This window comes from Nicotiana tabacum, chromosome 17 (assembly GCF_000715075.1).
Source record: "Nicotiana tabacum cultivar K326 chromosome 17, ASM71507v2, whole genome shotgun sequence".
NCBI lineage: Eukaryota > Viridiplantae > Streptophyta > Magnoliopsida > Solanales > Solanaceae > Nicotiana > Nicotiana tabacum.
In genome coordinates this window covers 118,063,377-118,083,989 of record NC_134096.1, presented here as the reverse complement: position 1 = coordinate 118,083,989, position 20,613 = coordinate 118,063,377, and the positions used below count along the sequence as shown (strand labels likewise).

Sequence of the window (20,613 nt, the reverse complement as noted above, 5' to 3'; positions counted from 1 at the left end):
TGAATGATCACTTTGTTTGTCGACTCCGCTTGACCGTTTGCGCTCGGGTGATAAGGCAAATATGTGATTCTCTTTATTTTCAAGTCTTCGAGGAACTTTGTAAATTTTGCATCGATAAACTATAGCCCATTGTCGCATGCTATTTCTTTTGGTATTCTAAACCTGCAAATTATATTTTCTCACAGGAAATGGACCACTTTGTGTTCTCCGATCTTCTGATAAGAACCTGCTTCCACCCATTTAGAAAAATAACTGGTCAATATTAAAAGAAACCTTATCTTTCCGGGAGCGGGTGGCAGCGGTCTGACAATGTCCATCCCTCATTTCGTGAACGGACATTGGGACAGAACCGAATGTAAGAGTTATGCCGGTTGATGTACTAGTGATGCATAGCGTTGGTACTTATCACATTTCTTTACGAGATCTTTGGCGTCTTGTTCCTTGCGAGGCCAATAATATCATGCACGTACCAATTTCAGCACCAAAGACTCTGCGCCTGAGTGATTGCCGCATATCCCTTCGTGGATTTCTCTCATGACATAGTCAGCTTCTGATGCACCTAAACACCGGGCCAGCAGGCCTTGGAAAGATTTTCTGTACAATTGGCCTTTCATGAAGCTATAACGTGTAGCTTTGGTGCGTAACGCTCGTGATGCTTTGGGTTCGTCGGGCAACTTTCTGTGCTCGAGGTAGTTGATTATTTCGTTTCTCCAGTCCTAGACCAGACAAGCCAAATTCACTTCATAGTAACCAACCGTATCAAGGACCGAACTCATTAGTTGTACCATTGTTCCGGACTCCGATCCCTTTATTTCCATTGATGAACCTAAGTTTGCTAATGTATCCGCTTCTGCATTATCCTCTCTCGGGATATGAGTGATTGACCACTCACGGAGTCGTGCCAAAAGGGCTTGGACCTTTACCATGTATTGTTGCATTCATTCTTCTTTGGTATCAAAGATCCCCTAAATCTGATTTACCACCAGCTGTGAGTCGCATTTGATTTCTATAACCTCGGAATCAAGTCCCCGGGCCAATTCGAGCCCTACAATCAAAGCTTTATACTCTGCTTCATTGTTAGTTAAATGGATCATGCTGATGGCTTGCCTTAAGGTTTCCCCCGAAGGCACAATTAAAACTATTCCGAGCCCGGACCCTTTTACGTTCGAGGCTCCATCCGTAAATAAGGTCCAAACTCCGTCCTCAAATAAGCTCCAAACTCCTAATGTTGATTCTGATACCATTACTGCCTCCTTGGTTGTCAGAGGTAGTAGTCCCAGACTAAAATCGGCCACGAAGTCAGCCAAGACTTGTGACTTAATTGCAGTCCTCGATTTATATTCTATGTCAAATTCACTCATTTTGATGTCCCGTTTGGCCAATCTTCCCAAGAGCTCGGGTTTATGAAGGATGTTCTATAAAGGGAAAGTTCTCACCACAGTTATTGGGTGGCATTGAAAATAGAGCCTCAGCTTCCGAGCGGCGACTACGAGAGCTAAGGCTAGTCTTTCCAAATGTGGGTAGCAAGTTTATGCTCCCATTAAAATTTTTCTAATGTAGTAAATAGGAGACTGCGTACCTTTGTCCTCCCGGACTAAAACCGCACTTACCACAACTTCTGAAACCGCGAGATAGACTAGCAATATTTCGCCTTCTTTTGATTTTAAGAGAAATGAAGGGATTGATGAGTACTTCTTTAGGTCCCTCAAAGCCTGTTGGCACTCCAGTGTCCATTCAAAATTATTTTTTGTTTTGAGCAATGTAAAGAAGCGATGATACTTTTCCGACGACCGGGAAATGAACCTGCTCAAAGCTGCTAACCTTCCTGTGAGTCTTTGAACTTCTTTCACGTTTGATAATTGATCCGGGATATAGTCTATGGACTTGAATTTGTCGGGGTTTACTTCAATTCCCCTTTGTGAGACCAGAAACCTCAGAAACATACCGGAGCTGACCCTAAACACGCACTTCTTGGGGTTAAGTTTCATGTTATGCTTCCTCAGGATATCGAATGTTTCTTGAAAATGCCTAAGGTGGTCACCTGCATTCAAAAATTTAACAATCATGTCGTCTATATAAACTTCCATGGTCTTTCCTATTTGTTTTTCAAACATCTTATTTACGAGCCGTTGATAAGTGGCTCCAGCGTTCTTCAACCCGAAGGGCATTACATTGTAACAATATGTACCGAAATATGTTATAAACGAAGTCTTTTCCTGATCTTCTAGGTTCATCTTAATTTGGTAGTACCCGAAATAAGCATCATGAAAACTCATTAACTCGTGCCCAGCCATGGCATCAATCATTTGATCAATATTTGGAAGTGGAAACGAATCTTTCAGGCATGCCTTATTAAGATCTTTATAGTCTACACACATACGAAATTTATTGTTCTTCTTAGGAACTACTACTACATTGCCTAGCTAGTTTGGATATCTTACCTCTCTGACCGAACCAACTTTAAGCAAGAGGGTTACCTCTTCTTTGACAAATTTATTCCTAGCCTCGGCAATATGGCACTTCTTCTGTCATACCGATGGTACGTTGGGATCGAAAATTAACTCAGCTTGTGCACAGCTATTTCCATCGGGATACCTGTCATATCCTCGTGCGACCATGCAAAATAATCAGCGTTAAGTTTACGAAATTCAACAAAACCAGACCTGATCTCGGGATGCAGTCCTGTTCCCAAGTGAAATTTTCTTTCTAAAACTTTTTCGAACAATGACACTTGCTCTAGTTCCTATGTTGTGGATTTCCCTGCGTCTGTTTCTTCTGGAACTTGGAAATATCTCGGCATATGATATTGTTCTGACGATTATGCCCCTGGAATAACCTCTTCTAACTCGGGATTAGGCGTCAGTTCCTGTAATTGCTATGTCCTGCCCTCCTTCCCTTTGCTGTTGAAAACTGAGATTGCATTCATCTCCGTTGCTGCCGGTTGGTCACCTCTTATCTGCTTGATTCCTTCGAGTGTTGGAAACTTCAGTAATTGGTGATACGTCAAAGGTACGACTTTCATCTCGTGTAGCCACGGCTTTCCTAAGATGATGTTGTATCCCATATCACCATCCACTACTTTGAAGAGGTTGTTTTCATTACTCCTTCAGCATTCGTGAGCACCAGGATCTCTCCCCCAGTCATCACGCTCGCAAGATTGAATCCAGCGAGGAGTTTTATTGCCGGAATAATGCTTCCGGTGAGTTTAGCTTCTTCCAATACCCTCAATTGTATGATATTAGCCGAACTTCCTGGACCCACTCAAACACGCTTAATTTTATAATATAACACATTTAAAGAGATTACCAGTGTGTCATTGTGTGGTAACAGTAATCCGTCTGCGTCTTCCTCCGTGAAAGTGATATCGTCCTCCCGAATTGTTTTGCTATGAGTTACCGATACTTAATCTTCTTTGCCGCTGAAAAGGTGACCCCATTAATTTTGTTCCCCCCAAAGATCATGTTGATCTTCTGGCGTGGGGCTTCTTCTCCTGCTTTCGAAGATTCTGCGTTGTTGCGACCGTAATTGTTCTTAGCTCGATCACTAAAGAACTCTCGTGGATGAACATTCTTTAATAGCGTTGTCACCTCCTCCCGAAGATGTAGGCAGTCCCCTGTTTAGTGACCATTCATTCCGTGGTATTCACACCATATATTGGGATCCCTCTGGCTAGAATAAGACCTCATAGGTCTCGGGAATCGTGCTTCTTTAATATTCCTCATGGCTGACACCATTTCCACTACATTGACGTTGAAGTTATATTCCGACAACCTGGGGTAAGAAAGGTCTCGATGGCTCGACGTTTGTTTATCTTGAAGCAATATATTGTTTCGACCACGACCAGTCCCTCCGTTAGCGGTGAACTTGTTTGCTGCTCGAAAATTTCTGCCACGGCCTTCGGTACACTCGTAGGGCAAAAATTGACCCCTCGAAGTCCGTCTATCCATGTCGTAGTCATCCTTTGATTTTTCTCTGTTCTTCTCCCGTTCTTTGGCTGATGATGTACAACCGACTGGTCATCTTCGACCTTTATTTTTGAGTCGTACCGGTTGTGAACATCTGCCCAGGTTGTTGCTTGAAACTCAAGATGGCTTTCCTTCAGTTTCCGGGAAGCGTCTGAACTTCTTGGATTCAATCCTTTGGTGAATGCTTCAGCTGCCCATTCATTCAGGATGGTCGGGAGTAACATTCTTTCTTTTTGGAACCGGGTGACAAATTCTCGTAACAATTTCGATTCTCCTTGTGCGATTCTAAATATGTCAGCCTTTCGAGGCTTGCACCTTTCGGGCCCCGGCATGAGCTTTAATGAAAGAATCTGCGAGCATCTCAAAGGAATCTATGGAATGCTCGGGCAGTAATGAATACCATATTAGGGCTCCCTTAATGAGAGTTTTGCCGAATTTCTTTAGCAACACATATTCGATTTCGTGAAGAGCTAGATCATTTTATTTCACCGCCGTTGTGTAGATGGTAATATGTTCATGTGGGTCTGAAGTTCCATTATACTTTGGATCTTCAGGCATTTTGAAACGCTTCGGGATCAGTACTAGTGCCGCACTTGGCTTGTATAGTAATTGAACATACATCTTCGAGTTCGGGCCTTTCAATACTGGTGGTGCGCTCGGGATTTGATCCATGTTGGCGTTTACTTCTCTCATGATTCGTAAAATCTCATCTTTAAATGAATCATTCTCGTTATTAAGACCTGATCTGCTCCCCCCCAGCCCCATCAGAGCCAACTTCACCCCTGTGAGTGTTGTTATCAATTCTCTGTGTTGTTTGGTCTATTGGAACAACGAGAGGAATTGGATCGCGCATGTTTGAATTATTCGAAGCACTTGAGTAGCGCCTGCTTCAGTTCCGTCATAACCTGATCCTGCCGCTTGAAATGGCCTGGGATGATTACTTGTTGCTCTTGCAGGATCCTCACGGCATCCGCTACTTGCTCCTCGTCAGCATCATCGGGAGTTCTTTCCCGAACCTGTCGAGGGTACCGTCTGTCATGCACCAGCGTGGCGTCATTCCCCTCATTGCAGGTGCCACTGATTGAGTCCTCGAAATGTGGTTGATCCCCTCGAATTTATACATGGTTTCTAGATAAGTGAATTAACTTGATCCTAAAATAATATAATAAACGAAGAAATACACAATACTTAACCTTAGAATGTAGATGAAATAGCAAAGATAGTGATTCCGTGAGCACCATTTCCGGACACAGCAATGATGGGATCAAAAAGCAAGAGAGTGAAATTGTATAAAGCTTTGTATAAACTGTAGTATATGTTCTTGCCAGAAATTTTCTGTGTTTTACAATGGTAACTGAGCTCACTATTTATAGCTATGCCTAGGAAAAGAAGTCCTATTATAGTGCGATAGTGACCTCCTTTAATGCCAATTATGAGGGTCATTGATGAAGATGTAACGTTGAGCATAAATGCCAAATTCTCTGTAACACCGTCACTCTTAATGCTGTAGAATATTCCTTAGTAAATGCTATCGGGCGAAAGACATTTAATACACTTTTGTGAACGTTATCCGTTCCGGTGACAAGCGCAGTGACTGCGTTCGGTCCTCAACCATCACATCTTGGATTTCACGTGTCCTCCTTTAGTCAGCCACGTGTCATATCATGTTCTATACAATTATATTTTCGACGTGTCATATCATATTCTATACAATTATATTTTTGTCGCCCCTACAAGTTTATCTTCCTTGAACTGAACTTTCTTTGTAAACTGTCACTGGTTCATACCAATACTGATTTAAGAAGAAAAAGAGCAGGGAAATTCTGATCAATGGAGACCAATGATGTTCCAACAGCTAGTGAAATGTTCCGAGCTCAGGCTCACATCTATAAGCATACCTTCCATTTTGCAAATTCCATGGTTCTTCGTTGTGCAATTCAGTTAGGCATATCGGATATAATTCATAATCATAAGCAGCCAATGACTCTCTCTGAGTTAGTTTCAGAGCTGAAACTTCCTCCTGCAAAATCAAACGGAATTCATCGATTGATGCGCCTATTGGTACACTCCGGCTTTTTCTCTACTAAAAGTCTTGACGAAATGTCAGAAACTCAAGAAGGGTATATTCTGACAGCTTCTTCTAAGCTACTTTTGAAGAGTGAAATCCCAAATTTGTCACCTTTTGCCAGAGCAATGGTTGATCCTATTATGGTGAATCCATGGCATTCTTTAGGCGATTGGTTTCTTGGAAATGAAACCACCCCATTTGAAACAGCACAAGGTGCATCCATGTGGGACTTTTGTGACCAAAATCCAAGATTCAACAAAGTTTTCAATGAAGCAATGACTAGTGATTCCCAAATGATGAGTTTGGTAGTGAAGGACTGCAAACAAGTTTTTGAAGAGCTGGATTCCTTGGTTGATGTTGGAGGTTGCATTGGTGTTATTGCTAAGACTATTTTGGCTGCATTTTCTCATATAAAATGCACTGTTTTAGACCTTCCTCGTGTTGTTGGCCAGATACAGAAAATTTGAAATATGTGGGAGGTGACATGTTTCAGTCAATTCCCTCTGCTGATGCCATTTTGTTTAAGGTAAGAAGATGCTAACTTTTGTTATTCTTTTGTTTATAAGTTGACATGTATTTTGTCGTCCAATTTATGTAATGGTGGTTGACCGGGTATGATTTTAGAAAGATAGAAAGTTGATTGAAACTTGTGATCTAAAATAAACAATAGATATATTTATAAGACTATAAATCATATAAAATGAACAATTTAAAGTTAAATTGTATAGAATCTTTTGGAAATGACTATAAAAGGAAGAGGTCACAAAAAATACTGTACTTGATCGATGTGTCCCTCAGAGTACTCTTGAATGGGTCATCACTTGTGAGAATGGCATAATGTTAATCCATGTTCAGTTTTTAATCTCTTGAGTCTTGACTTAGTCATTGGAAAATCCCTTTGCTACTTCACTGTTCATACGTTATTATGTAGTCTTTTAATTACTATATAATTTCTGTATTAAATGTTATAGGTCATTGATTGTGAATTTGTGATACTTATGAAGGGTCTGTTCAGTTCGGTTATTAAATTATGTTTTTTTGTCAGAATCTAAAAATAGGTGATTTGAATCCCCGCTGTTCTCGTTTCCTCCTCTTGCTTTCTTGCTTTTGACAAGAGTGGGTTGCTCTATTGGTAAACATCCCCACTTCCAACCAAGAGGTTCTGAGTTCGAGTCACCCCAAGAGCAAGATGGAAAGTTCTTGGAGGGAGGGAACCGAGGATCTATCGGAAACAGTCTCTCTACCCTAGGATAGGGATAAGGTCTGCGTATACACTACCTTACCAAGACCCCATTAGTGAGATTATACTGGGTTTTTGTTGTTGTTGTGCTTTCTTGCTCATACCAATGTCTAACAAAACAGTTAAGAAATTTTATCCTATGCTTGAAATTGAAAATATATTTTTTTCTTTTGCAGATTGTTATGCATAATTGGAGTGATGAGGATAGTGTGAAGATGCTAAAGAGATGCAGAGAAGCTATCAAGGATAAAGATGAAGGAAGAAAAGGGAAGGTCATTATCATTGACATAGTCCTGAATATAGAAGAAGAAGAACTAGACGACTGAACTGAAGCTCTTTTTTGATGTATTGATGATGGTTTTACTCACCGGAAGAGAGAGAACTGAGAAAGAATGGGAAAAGTTGTTCCTTGAAGCTGGATTCAGGAGCTACAAGATTACCCCCGTGTTTGAAACTAAGGTCCCTTATTGAAGTTTTGTGCATTCTCAAATATAAAAATCATTAGGCATAGTATTTTCAATTACGTAACCATATTGCACTCAAATTTCCCAATAGTCTGAGGTCTTAGTCCACTAAAAGCATAAGAGGCAACTCTTATATTGAAAAGTTTCACTCCAACCAAATAATAAGCACTAAACTCTACAATAGACAGGGCGCTTTTACCATGAAAAAAAAGTCTAGAGTACTTAAAATAGATTGAAAGAAATCCAATCTAAGCAAACATAGTGAAGGGAAATTTTTTTTTATAAACGTTAGCAAGTGAATGAATTAATACTCGTTAATATTGGTTGGTGTTGCTTATCATACAAAAGATTGTAATAAGCAACAGAAAGTCAAGTTAATTTAAGTTATAAAATTCATCATAAAAGAGTTGAATGAAACAATCCAGAGGAGAATTTGTTAGCTTTTCGCATGAATAACTTATCAAGAACAAAAGTCTAACCCGCACTCAAGGGTCATCGTCAAAAAAGTTGGATGAAAATATGGGAGGATTGTGTTTGGTACGAAAAAATATATTCAAGTTAATCACACTCAAAAAAAATATTTTCCATTAAAAAAGGGAAAAACAACGTTCTTGTTTGGATGATTGTTATGTATCGTTTCATAATATATCAGATAGTATTGTATTGTATTGTAGCGTTTTGATGATGCAATGTTTGGATAGATTGTATTGTTTGTTGTCGTTTCATGATGTCATGAACCAACAATATGAAAAATAAACTTGCAATATTATAAGAAAAAGTAAGGTACGAGGTAGAATTGTTATATAAAAAGGTAGTGTAAAAGATAAAATAGGATTATTTAATAATAAGCAAGGGCAAGATGAGAAAAAAAATATAAGAAAATGACACGACCACACTAAATCGGTCATTCCATAAAGTGACACTTTTCGTCGTTGTGTAATGACGGATTTAACGATATGATACAATAAAATTTAAGTAACAATCAAAACAAATATTGTATTTAAGTAATCGATACAATACAATAGATAACAACCATCACAAACAAGATGTTATAGTTTCCTCTGCTAATCCATTTGAAATAGTTCTAGATTTTAAGAAGTGTTAGATAATGGATAGTGAGGCAAAGTTTTTTCAGAAAATAATTTAGGCAAAATATTTTTTGAAAAATATTTTTCTTCATAACAAGCACACCGTAGGATTCAAATCTCAATAGAAGCAAAAAATAAAAAAAATAAAAATAGTTGATTTCTTTCTCATCTGTCTAATCTTTGTCGGCAGAACCAAGAATTATTCGACACCAGTACAAAGTGGAATAATCGAAATGCATTACAAGTTGTGTCCTCGTGACTCTAAAAATAGGCTAATATTTTACGGCTTTGCTGTCCTAATTAAGTCCACGATCAATAGATAATTGGCCAAGGCTATGATCTTTTTCATATCTCGATCAACCAAAGTCGTGTCGGAGTATATATTTTTGTCGCCCCCACAAGTTTATCTTCCTTGAACTGAACTTTCTTTGTAACAAATCGTAGCTAGTTCATTTCAATACCGATTTACGAAAGAAAAAGGCAGGGAAATTCTGATCAATATGGAAGCCAATGATGTGCCAACAGCTAGTGAAATGTTCCTAGCTCAGGCTCATATCTACAAGCATACCTTCCATTTTGCAAATTCCATGGTTCTTCGTTGTGCAATTCAGTTAGGCATACCGGATATAATTCATAGTCATAAGCAGCCAACGACTCTCTCTGAGTTAGTTTCAGAGCTGAAACTTCCTCCTGCAAAATCAAATGGAATTCATCGACTGATGCGTCTGTTGGTATACTCTGGTTTTTTTGCTACTAAAAAGCTTGATGAAAACTCAGAAACACAAGAAGGGTACGTTCTTACAGCTTCTTCTAAGCTGCTTTTGAAGAGTGAAATCCCAAATTTGTCACCTTTTGCCAGAGCAATGCTTGATCCTATTATGGTTAATCCATGGCATTCTTTAGGCGATTGGTTTCTTGGAAATGAAGCCACCCCATTTGAAACAGCATATGGTACACCCTTGTGGGAATATTGTGACCAAAATCCAGGATTCAACAAAGTTATCAATGAAGCTATGGCTAGTGATTCCGAAATGATGAGTTTGGTAGTGAAGGACTGCAAACTAGTTTTTGAAGAGGTGGATTCCTTGGTTGATGTCGGAGGTGGCACTGGTGTTATTGCTAAGACTATTTTGGCTGCATTTCCTCATCTAAAATGCACAGTTTTAGACCTCCCTCATGTTGTTGCTAACATGCCGGATACAGAAAATTTGAAATATGTGGGAGGTGACATGTTTCAGTCCATTCCCCCTGCTGGTGCTTTTTTGTTTAAGGTAAGAAGATGCTAACTTTTGTTTCTTTTGTTTACAAATTGACATGTACTACATCTGATCTCTAAGTTCGTAAATAGTAATCTTGGGTGGCTCATCACCTATGACATAATGCTAAGTTATGTTCCACATGGTCGTATGGTTGAGAAAATATGACATTTAATTTGCAGCTGGTTATGCATGATTGGAATGATGAGGATTGTGTGAAGATGCTAAAGAGATGCAGAGAAGCTATGAGGGATAAAAATGAAGGAAGAAAAGGGAAGGTCATTATCATTGACATAGTGCTGAATGGAGATGAAGAAGAAGCAGACATGACTCAACTCAAGCTCATTTTTGATGTATTGATGATGGTATATCTCCCTGGAAGAGAGAGAACTGAGAAAGAATGGGAAAAGATATTCCTTGAGGCTGGATTCATGACCTTCAAGATTACCCCTGTCTTTGGCCTAAGGTCCCTTATTGAAGTTTTTCCTTAAATATATTATGTAAGTAAGAATTATGATGAACCTACATGCAGTATTAAATAAACAATCAGATGATTGTTTAAGTTTGCACAACGTGTTTGAGCTTTTCCCAAAAATGGCTGAAAATTTTAAATGGGATTGAAGTAAATGAAATGATATGATTTTGCAATAGCTAGCTAGCTCTGCACGTACTTGGTATAGCTGTTTATTATTTTCTACTCAATAGTAAATAACCAATTTTTAAAAAGGAAAGCTAAAGATTTTAAAATATTCTTTTTTTCAATAAAAAAAAAAAGAGAGCTCTTCAAAGCCAAAAAAGCCTTAACATGGGTAGTATTTGATATTTGGAATAAGTAGTTGAGGAAGTTTAAATGAAAAACAGAAAGCAATACAGAGATGGATATATAAAAACAAACAAAAGGGCGGTTAAGTTTCAATGCTAAAAGACAGGAAATTGAAGTCCTAGGGTAAACATGAGAATAAGCTTAGAGCTGACATTTGAATGTCACACAAGCCAACAGTGAACCATATGACAAAGAAAAGAGTGAGTTGTCACAATTCTGAGCATGCCATCAAAAGCCTAGTTCAATACATAAACATAAAGATAGCTCATGTATCACACTTGCCTAGTTTCAGCAACAATTATAGAGAACTTCCTGAGCTAATAATGGAAACAGATAATATTAATGAGTTGTTCAAAGCACAGGCTCATATCTACAAGCATGCATTTGGTTATGCAAATTCCATGGCCTTGAATTGTGCCATTCATCTAGGCATACCAGATATTATACATAACCACAGAAAACCAATCACTCTTCCTGAGCTAGTTTCAGCACTCAAACTTCCCTCATCAAAATCAATAGGCATTTATCGACTAATGCGCCTGTTGGCGCACTCTGGATTCTTTGCTACAGCAAAGATCGACGAAAACTCAGAGACAGAGGGATATATTTTGACAACTCCTTCAAGGCTGCTTCTTAAGAGTGAATTCCCAAACTTGTCACCTTGCGTTAGAGTAATGATTGACCCTATCGTTGTCACTCCTTGGCAACTAATGCTTGAATGGTTTCACAATAAGAATGAAGAAGCCACAGCATTTGAGACAGCCCATGGGGTACCTATGTGGGAATTTTGTGCACAAAATCCAAGATTCGACAAAGATTTCAATGAAGGAATGGCTAGTGATTCCCAAATGATGAGATTAGTTGTCAAGGATTGTAAGGAAGTTTTTGAGGGGATGAACTCATTGGTTGATGTTGGAGGGGGCATTGGGATTATAGCTAAGACCATTTTTGAGGCATTTCCTCACTTGAAGTGCACTGTCCTTGATCTTCAACATGTTGTTGCCAACATGCCACAAAGTGAGAATTTAAGCTATGTTGGAGGGGATATGTTTCAATCTATTCCTCACGCTGATGCCATTTTGCTTAAGGTATATACAAGAACTTTATACTTAACATCCTTTATGTACATGAGTTTGATTTTAGCACACTATCAAATCACTTAAAAGAGCAGTCCATAAAAGTGAGATTGGTAACTCGGAAAAAAAAAGCAGGTTAAGTACACTAAAATTAAATCCCCACATAGATTGTCAAATATAATTTGGGCAACTTCTACTTAGGTTGGAATTTGTTTCTCCATTTTCTATACACTATCTGAGGCACAACCTTCTATACTAGCATAGATTATACAGAAGCACAAATTTTTCACATGAATTCAACTTTCTAGATCCTTTTTATATTATTTAAATTAATTGTTAAACTAATTTTACGTCTGTTTGATCTAACTAACCATCTTTGAAGTTGGCAGAATATTGCTCAAATTAATCAAAATTCGATACAGTGTCACATTGTTATGTTTTGCAGCATGTATTGCACAGTTGGAGAGATGAGGATTGTGTCAAGCTACTGAAGAAATGCAGAGAAGCTGTTGCAGAGAATGAAGAGGGAAGAAAAGGGAAGGTCCTTATCATTGACATGATATTGAATAGAAATGAAGAAGAGCCAGACATGACTGAAGTGAAGCTCATGTTTGACATGTGGATGGCAATGGTTTTTACTGCAAAAGAAAGAACTGAGGAAGAATGGGGAAAGCTATTCCTTGAAGCTGGCTTTACTCGTTACAATATAAGACCAATCTTTGGCCTTAGGTCTCTTATTGAAGTTTTCCCTTGAAAATATATATGGGGTTTTATTGTGTTTTTCTTAAGAGAGATGATGTTCATGTTGTGCTCTGATAAACAAAGACTTGCCTTCTTACATAATAATAACCCATTTCTCTGTTTTATTAAGCAGTGTCCCAAGGTATCCTATTTGTAATTCCTTCAAGAGACTAGAGTCAAGAATTTTCACCAGCATATGACTCCCTTGGTATCAAGGCCTTACTAGTGTCCCTCGTAGTACAATTTTACTTTTTTTTCTACCTAGCCCAATAAAGTGGGCTGCTAGCCCATGAGTTAATCCTGATTGGAATCTTTACATAAACAGCCCGTCGGATTTGCCATTTATTTTCTCTAGTCGATTATATCGATTATACACGATTATTAGATATATTATATATGAATTATCCATATGTTATACATCCATCGACTACTTTTAGTTAAAGAGATAAGGTGAGCGATTATTTAGGTTAATTATTCATCTTGGGGTTGATTTAATGGGGACTTGCATGATACGTTGCCATATACACCGCAATTTTGCCCCAATTTAATAGCATATTTGACCAAACTTCCAAAATCTGCTTGCTTTGAAAAGTGTTTATGTCACGTCCTAAAGTATCCTCTAGTCGTGACTGACACTCAACTAACACTACCCGCCAGGTAAACCAATTTATACCATACAATTAGCATTTTTTTTAAAAAGTCAATCAAAATAAACGCAAGTTTCAATATTTTGATAATTTGATGCATAATTACCGATCTAAATTATTCCATAAATATTTATGAATAATAATAATGAAAATTAAGGAATAACACTCTATCCCAAATCCCACACTAGACCATGGAGCATCTAAGAGGAATATAAAAAACATCATATGAATAAATGATAAAGACTTTTTGGCAGCCTCCACGAATAATGCAATGACTCACCTCAATAATTGGATCAACTCTAGAGAACTCGTCAGCTACTAGCTCTGTCTCCACGAATAGTATCTACATGGATATGCAGGTAAGGAGTGAGTTATACGTGAATATAACCCAGTAGGATTCTCGACCCGCCACTTTAAATACCCTGGAACAAGTATTAGAAAATACAAACACACAAAAAGTACATATATAATATGCACAGAAATTATTGCACAATATAATACTCAATAAAGTTTAGACCAGTATTTAACAGGTAGCATTTTATATCTCAACACAATTTACACTAAGGACTTGTCATAAATGACAGTGTAAAAAATTTACTAACACCCCGACAAGTCCACGACGACACCACAATGCCTCAAATATGTAAAGAGCATACAAATGAACACAGAAGCATACACAATGCCTCAATTATATCAAGAAACATACACAATGCTCTAGTGATGTACAAAAGCATACACAATGCCCCAACATCATGGCTCACAACCGTATCAAACCATCAAACCCAGCATCATGGCTCACAGCCATATCACACCATCAAACAACTTACAAAGTAATTTTAGTATTATTTTTGTCATAAAATAATATATTTGCGGCTAGTCAAAGATCACCGATTCTGCCAAGCGCACCCTTGTCCCAACACATGGACACCGCAGATAAAATACATTTTCAAGACAGGTTTTGAAAAGCAAGTATCAAAACTTAAAGTCTCACTTACCTCATTAACGAAAAGTTTTCTAACCTTGCAATGTCTAGAACACCAATCAAATGGCCTCCAACAACCTCAATCTAACCAAAAATATTGATTAACAATATCAATTATGTTAATCGGGTTGATCTCATAATTCTTTTGAAATATTCAAAATAAAGTTAACTCAAAAGTCGACTCCCGTCGATTATGGTTAAATCCCCGAACAAATGATATTATCGAACTACCCATAAGTGGAAGAGTCCAATCTATCATCAAGTTCCAATCTCGATACTACGATAAGGCAAATCTGAATTCTTATACTAAATCCAACAATTGGTATGCTAATCAGTCGACTAATCCCTTAATCATTCACATATTCAAAGCTTATTTGGCTGGCTTAAAAGGTTTCTAATCATCCTAAACTTTACGCTCATTAATGCACCTGTAACTACACGTGAGTTAGAGGAATTCTAACCTTATTACATGAATATATGTAATGCAAGTATGTAACTAATCTAACAATATATACAAAACTCTAAAACGAATTCCATGTGCAAAGTGTTCTAACTTCAAAAGGGCAATCTCAAATAGTTCTTATCCATATTTTAAATAGTAAGATTTTCATTACAAAATTCTACTTATATTCCCATGGCCTTATAAATACTACAATGTTTTCCATGACCACACTGTTCCCAACTCGATCTTTGTCATTATAACAAAAAGAATTAGTGATATCCTTCCTAGATTAATTCAAGAAATATAGCCATAGTGATAAAATTAAACCTATACCTTTCTATCACAGTTGAGTTGTAACTTGCAAGAATATTTTACTCTTTCTAGCTCTCTAAGTTCACGCCACCAACGGTTCAAGAGAATCCCTGCCACTGCCGAAAAGCCCTCTACACTGTAGTGAATTTCTCTTAGTTATCTATGATAGAATAGAGCAGATAAGAAAATGGATAAGATGGCATTTTTAATATTGCAAACTCACACCTTTATTTGCAACAGAAGAAGCCATTATATAGGCCTTTACAGAGACTTCATGACTGCGCATGAAACCCACAAACCCACGACTAAACAAACATTAACTAGGACTCCTAACAGACTCCACTATGTCAACTAAAACCACTCGTCCACTTCCTAATAACTAGGAGCTGACCAATTCAACTAAATAAAAGACCAAACAAACATTAAACAAATAATTCCTAAATAAAAGGATAATCCCAACAATACCTCCCTTAAACTGATAAGTTACAGACTTTCGGTTTAATTGCCTTCACCAAGAGGGGTTGAATTGTAACCTTTTTAAATTTCTAGTCGACTACTTCTCAGATTTAGTCAACTAATATGGAGACAACCTGCACAATACTGTTAGTATCAACAAACAGTAATTGCTTATAATAAAATATGAAAGCAGTAAGGTAAATAACACCAGAAATTTTATACTGGTTCGGAACCAATGTGGTATCCTACTCTTTCAGCAACAACGAACAAGTGTTGGTTTTAACACGCCCACCAACAACGCAAAAGGTTGGTTTTTACTCGCTCACCAACAACGACTCTTTGGTTTTCACTCGCTCACTAAAGAAACGAATAATGACACAACTTCTAAGGACACACTGCCTCTCCAATATTTTTCTATCTCTCTTCACTCTTTTGTGTACACAGTAAATTTACTAAAAGTGAATTACAATATTTGTTAAGAGTAGAATAAAGAACTTGTAGTTGGATAGATAATTGTATAGAAGGTTGCACATTTTCTTCCTTCATAGAGCTTGTATATTTATAGTCAGTTCAACTTGTTCTGGCTATTGCATAGCCCAAGGGAATTTGACCGTTGCTCCTTTATTTGTTTCCATAATTTGCAGCTCCAGTACTTGTATGAATATGGACAGTATAATGACTTGGCACTCTTTTGAAGGTGGATATACCATAGGTATCTTTGCAACATTGATTTCTTTTCCTTGTTTGGCTTCTTGTATTTCGTTGTCTCCACTTTCCTTCCTTGAATATGTAAAATCTTCGTTGAGTACCGGCATGAGAATCATTGTGTAGAGGATTCTTTTCCTTTTTTCTTTTCTTGGTGCTTGAGTCATTAATGAGATCTCAATTTGATCATAAGTAATTTTCTTCGTAGGCCTATAGAAACTTGATTCAGAAATACAATTCTTCAACATTCCTTTTGTTGATTCTTCATTCACTACACCACTTTTTCCTTTTATGGTAGTAGAATATTCTCTCTTTATTTGGATGCAATATCTTGGTTGATCTTCTTTAGAAAACCTTTCATTTCATAATTAATTTCTGTTGCATCTTCACGTGCATCATTCTTCAACCTTCTTTAGTCTTGATTCAATATTCATGAATTTCCATAAGAGCAATAGTCATTCTTTATATGGAACTCAAACTTATTTCCATAAATTATTCTTTCCATACCAAAGAAGGAATGCAGTAAAAATATTTTTTCATAAATAATAGTAGCATCTTTGAATTCCTATTACATTGAAAATATTCCTTTCTTGATCTTGGAAAATAATCTTCCATAATATAGATTGTACTACATTCATAATATATTTTCTTTCTATAGAAAATATATTCTTCTTCTATTATATTGAAAATATTCCTTTCTATCTTGAAAAATAATCTCTTTCCATAATATAGATTGTACTACATCTATAATATATTTTCTTTTCATAGAAAATATATTCTTCCTTGACCTTGTAGTATCTTTTCCATACAGTATTTTCTTTCCACAAAATAATAGTTTTTCTCCATGATTTTAACAACTTTCCTTTCAAGATATTGAAAAACTTTTCCTTCCATAATTTCCGCAGATTCTTCTTCAATATTTGAAATTTGACTTTCAAATATTATTCCTTCTATGACGCTTGGAGATTAAATCTCTGAAAATAATTTTCCTTGATAATATTTTTGCTCATAAATTATTTACATGAAATTCTCTTTCTCATATTTCTTTGGATCTTTACTAACATCTTCTTCCTTGAACAAACCCGTGCAAGAATAAAATTACCACAAGTAAATATTCTTTGATTAATAATTATGTTGGTTTGTTATCATCAAAATTAATACGTGAAACCTTGAGGCTAACAATCTCCCCTTTTTTGATGATGGCAAACCATTGAGTACAAAATAAGAGAATTTAATCAAAGACTTAATTAAAGGCAGTAATGGGATATGTGAGATAAACTGTCTACTTTCCTGAAGTAATCTTCTCAAAATGTAGGTAGTACAACAAATGAGAACTCCCCCTCACTCTATGCATTCCTCAATTATGCTCCCCCCTGTCTCCATGCATTGTATCTGAAATTTTGAGCTTTTGTACACATTATTTTTTCCCCCTTTTGTCATCATCAAAAGGGTGAGACATTTATATGAATTCAATGCATAGACAAAATATTCAAGGACATAAAAGACGGGTAAAGAATATACTTATCGAGGACGTCAAATTGTGTGAAGATAGATTTAAGCCGATGAGAGTACACATTAATCACACAAATAAGAAATGATAACTTAATCGAATCAATTGAAAAGTCTAGAAATATTTCAAGAGGAAAATTCACAAGTTGTTTTAGTTTTTCAAAGTACGTTTGAAATGTAGTAGAAGAGTTGCACCATATTCACAAAAAAATTAGAAAGCCTGCAAATAGTTAAGGAAATATTTTAGCAAGATTTTTATCGAGTCGAAAGATTTGTATATGACTAGAACCTTAGGCAAACTTCAACATATAAACACATAAGAATAAAGATGATAATGAATCAGTTACCAAAGAGATAATGACTCATTCTTTCAAGAAAGGAGCACTAAGACATCACCCCGATATCAAATTCTTTCCTCAAAGTGAGGAAATATCTGCGTGTTATAATAACCTCAAGACGTACTTACCATTCGTCTCATGAAATATAATGACAGTGTTACGCTTTGTCCTCTAGTTGATATTCCATCAAAGAATTTATCTGCAACTTCTTATGCAAAACTATTCATCATCAGCTAGATAAGATTATGGAACGTTGCTTTTGGCTTTTCCATGACACTGATGAATTGCAAAAAATCGCTCTATGTCAATTCTGCTTTTTTCATTCAACTTTCGCTTTGGTACTTCAAAGATCAGTGACTAACTAATTTTCTTCTTTGCTGGCTTTGAATTATTTGGAACTTGAGAGAAGAAAATTAATTCTTCATCATGTTAGTATCAGTATTGAGCACCATGCATAAGCTTGAGAAATCCTTACTAGCACTGTTGATTAGTACTATCATATGTTATCAATATAAACACTTGCAAATATAAACTCACGATCATGCCCTCCCCCCCCCCCCCCCACACCCCCTTTTTAAATTTTATTTTATAAAAAACTTTTGGAAAATTATCAAGCTTTGGTCATAAAAATTTTTAGAAAATTCTCAATTCTTGGGATGTTAGAAAACAAGATCTCCATTATTTAAAGAAACTCACTATGTATTTTGAAACAATTTAAAAGCTCTATAAGATGCACATGAAAAATAATACTCTAGCAAAAAAATTAATGAAGAAGCAAACCTTCTTGTTATGAAACCTTATGCTACAAGTTTACCCTTGTTTCTCAACCTCACCATCAAGCTCATTTTTCGAATATACTTAGTTGTATACTTGGTCGGCTCTCATACTTTGTCTCTTTTGACTTTATTCAGCTATTCTTGTATTTCTAGAATGCATCATTCAACACAATGCTCCTCATAGATTTTCTAGATCAACTTGTATGAATGTACTAATACCAATCTGCATTCATAATCTTGCTCAAAGATACATAAGCCCAATAAGATAAATTCATGTCCATAAGATTAGCTGGTAGCAAGGGCTAATGAAGATACCGTCAATCTTACCAATTTTTGTCCTTTCCATGATAGTGGCTAGACATTTAACCAAAAGGATGAACATAATCAACAATTGATTTTTCTTCATCTCATATCTCATATAAATTGTTCTCCAATATAGATCCAGAACATAACCCAATTGAGGTGAATAATCGTCAACAATAGAAATACATAACTTTTTTTTTCAACCTTTTAAGTATTGTCCGAAGATTTTCATGTGCAGAATTGACCTTACGGTGAATAACTTTCTTGACTTGAATGAAGCATTAGTATTCTTATCAGGAAAGCAAATATCACACATATAATTCACTTCAAGAATAATCTAAGACACATATAGGCATGAGTCAAGATTGTACGATATCAATATAATCACATGCTTGCTCGTCCTAATATCTTATGCAAATGACATGGTATGTACTAAAGCTATTTAAAGTCTCTAAGTTATGGATAAAAAATAATACCAAATAGAATAACATGTGATGTAGCTAGTGGACTCAAAGTGTATACAGGTGACTAATATGCATATACTAGGCTATACTTTACTAAATCAATAACTGGATACATATCACCTAATACAGCGAGAAGAACTTGATTAAACCTTAGTTATACCAGTCACTTCTTTAGATCATACGTCGTATTTCCTTCATCCTCTGTTGAATATGTAAAAACTTTGAAGCATCTTTAAGAATGTGCCTCGACCAGCCAATATGCAAACATCTTTGATCCTTTTTATGGCTGGACTAAGGAATTCCTGCAAAACAAATTAGTTTATTTTTGGTACCCAAACCTTTTTGGGTCTTTCATGGTTAGTAACTTGTATAATTGGAGATATATGTAACTGTGTAGGTCTCCAAACAAATTTTGATCTAACATGACTTTTGGCATAATTATATGCAAATGCCTTATGTCCAAAATTACCACAGTAGTTACATGTAACAAAAGAAGTAGAGTATTTATCAGCGGGTGCCTTAGTCGACTTGAAGCTTTCCTGAGTCGACTTGTTTGAAGTAGGGCATCTACTAGTAGATCCCTTGTCAGTCAACTTGGAGTTATTAAAAAAGTGAGCCTGCTTGTTCGGTCGATCAAAATGATGACGGGAAGATTTGTGCAAATTATTCATTTGTTTGCGAAGTTCCGCATTTTCTTCTTGAAGTAAGTCATTTTCAACCTGATAATCTTCGAGTAGAATATCCCACTCTTCCTTTTCCTTTTTCAACTTGTTATATTCTTCAAGTTGAGTCTTCCAGTTCTTCTTCTCCCATTTAGTCTTCTTGAGCTCATCAAGAATTTTTCTCATATCTTCTAAAGCCTGTTCTACGATATTTTGAAGTTTATTACATTTATCACAGTCATGAGATTTTACTTAACTTATTTAAATTGGGGCCATGAAACAGTTGCTTGTAGATT

General features: G+C 36.5%; 2 protein-coding genes, 1 long non-coding RNA gene and 1 pseudogene across 3 annotated transcripts; 3 read left to right on the top strand and 1 right to left on the bottom strand.

The window, feature by feature from the left end:
- The first annotated feature begins 5,795 nt into the window (after nucleotides 1-5,795).
- LOC107803894 (trans-resveratrol di-O-methyltransferase-like) lies at nucleotides 5,796-7,778 on the top strand (annotated as a pseudogene).
- A 1,163-nt stretch (nucleotides 7,779-8,941) lies between these two features.
- LOC107803892 (trans-resveratrol di-O-methyltransferase-like) lies at nucleotides 8,942-10,729 on the top strand. The gene is made up of 2 exons (XM_016627688.2): nucleotides 8,942-10,096; nucleotides 10,264-10,729. Exons 1-2 carry the CDS (start codon nucleotides 9,326-9,328, stop codon nucleotides 10,570-10,572), a joined length of 1,080 nt encoding a protein of 359 aa, XP_016483174.1. The 5' UTR covers nucleotides 8,942-9,325; the 3' UTR covers nucleotides 10,573-10,729.
- LOC142171623 (uncharacterized) lies at nucleotides 9,385-15,350 on the bottom strand. The gene is made up of 3 exons (XR_012701444.1): nucleotides 15,126-15,350; nucleotides 13,649-13,711; nucleotides 9,385-9,515 (listed from the first exon to the last, which is right to left on the bottom strand). It is a non-coding gene; the product is annotated as an uncharacterized LOC142171623 (long non-coding RNA).
- LOC107803893 (trans-resveratrol di-O-methyltransferase-like) lies at nucleotides 10,847-13,599 on the top strand. Its single transcript, XM_016627689.2, has 2 exons — nucleotides 10,847-11,992; nucleotides 12,426-13,599. Exons 1-2 carry the CDS (start codon nucleotides 11,063-11,065, stop codon nucleotides 12,732-12,734), a joined length of 1,239 nt encoding a protein of 412 aa, XP_016483175.2. The 5' UTR covers nucleotides 10,847-11,062; the 3' UTR covers nucleotides 12,735-13,599.
- Nucleotides 15,351-20,613: the final 5,263 nt, after the last annotated feature.

Excerpts from the sequence above, each read along its gene's own strand:
- LOC107803892 (XM_016627688.2), top strand. The coding sequence starts at position 9,326 with ATGGAAGCCAATGATGTGCCAACAGCTAGTGAAATGTTCCTAGCTCAG. Across the intron at positions 10,097-10,263 it reads CTGGTGCTTTTTTGTTTAAG|CTGGTTATGCATGATTGGAA; the intron begins GTAAGAAGATGC and ends TTTAATTTGCAG.
- LOC107803893 (XM_016627689.2), top strand. The coding sequence starts at position 11,063 with ATGTCACACAAGCCAACAGTGAACCATATGACAAAGAAAAGAGTGAGT. Across the intron at positions 11,993-12,425 it reads CTGATGCCATTTTGCTTAAG|CATGTATTGCACAGTTGGAG; the intron begins GTATATACAAGA and ends TATGTTTTGCAG.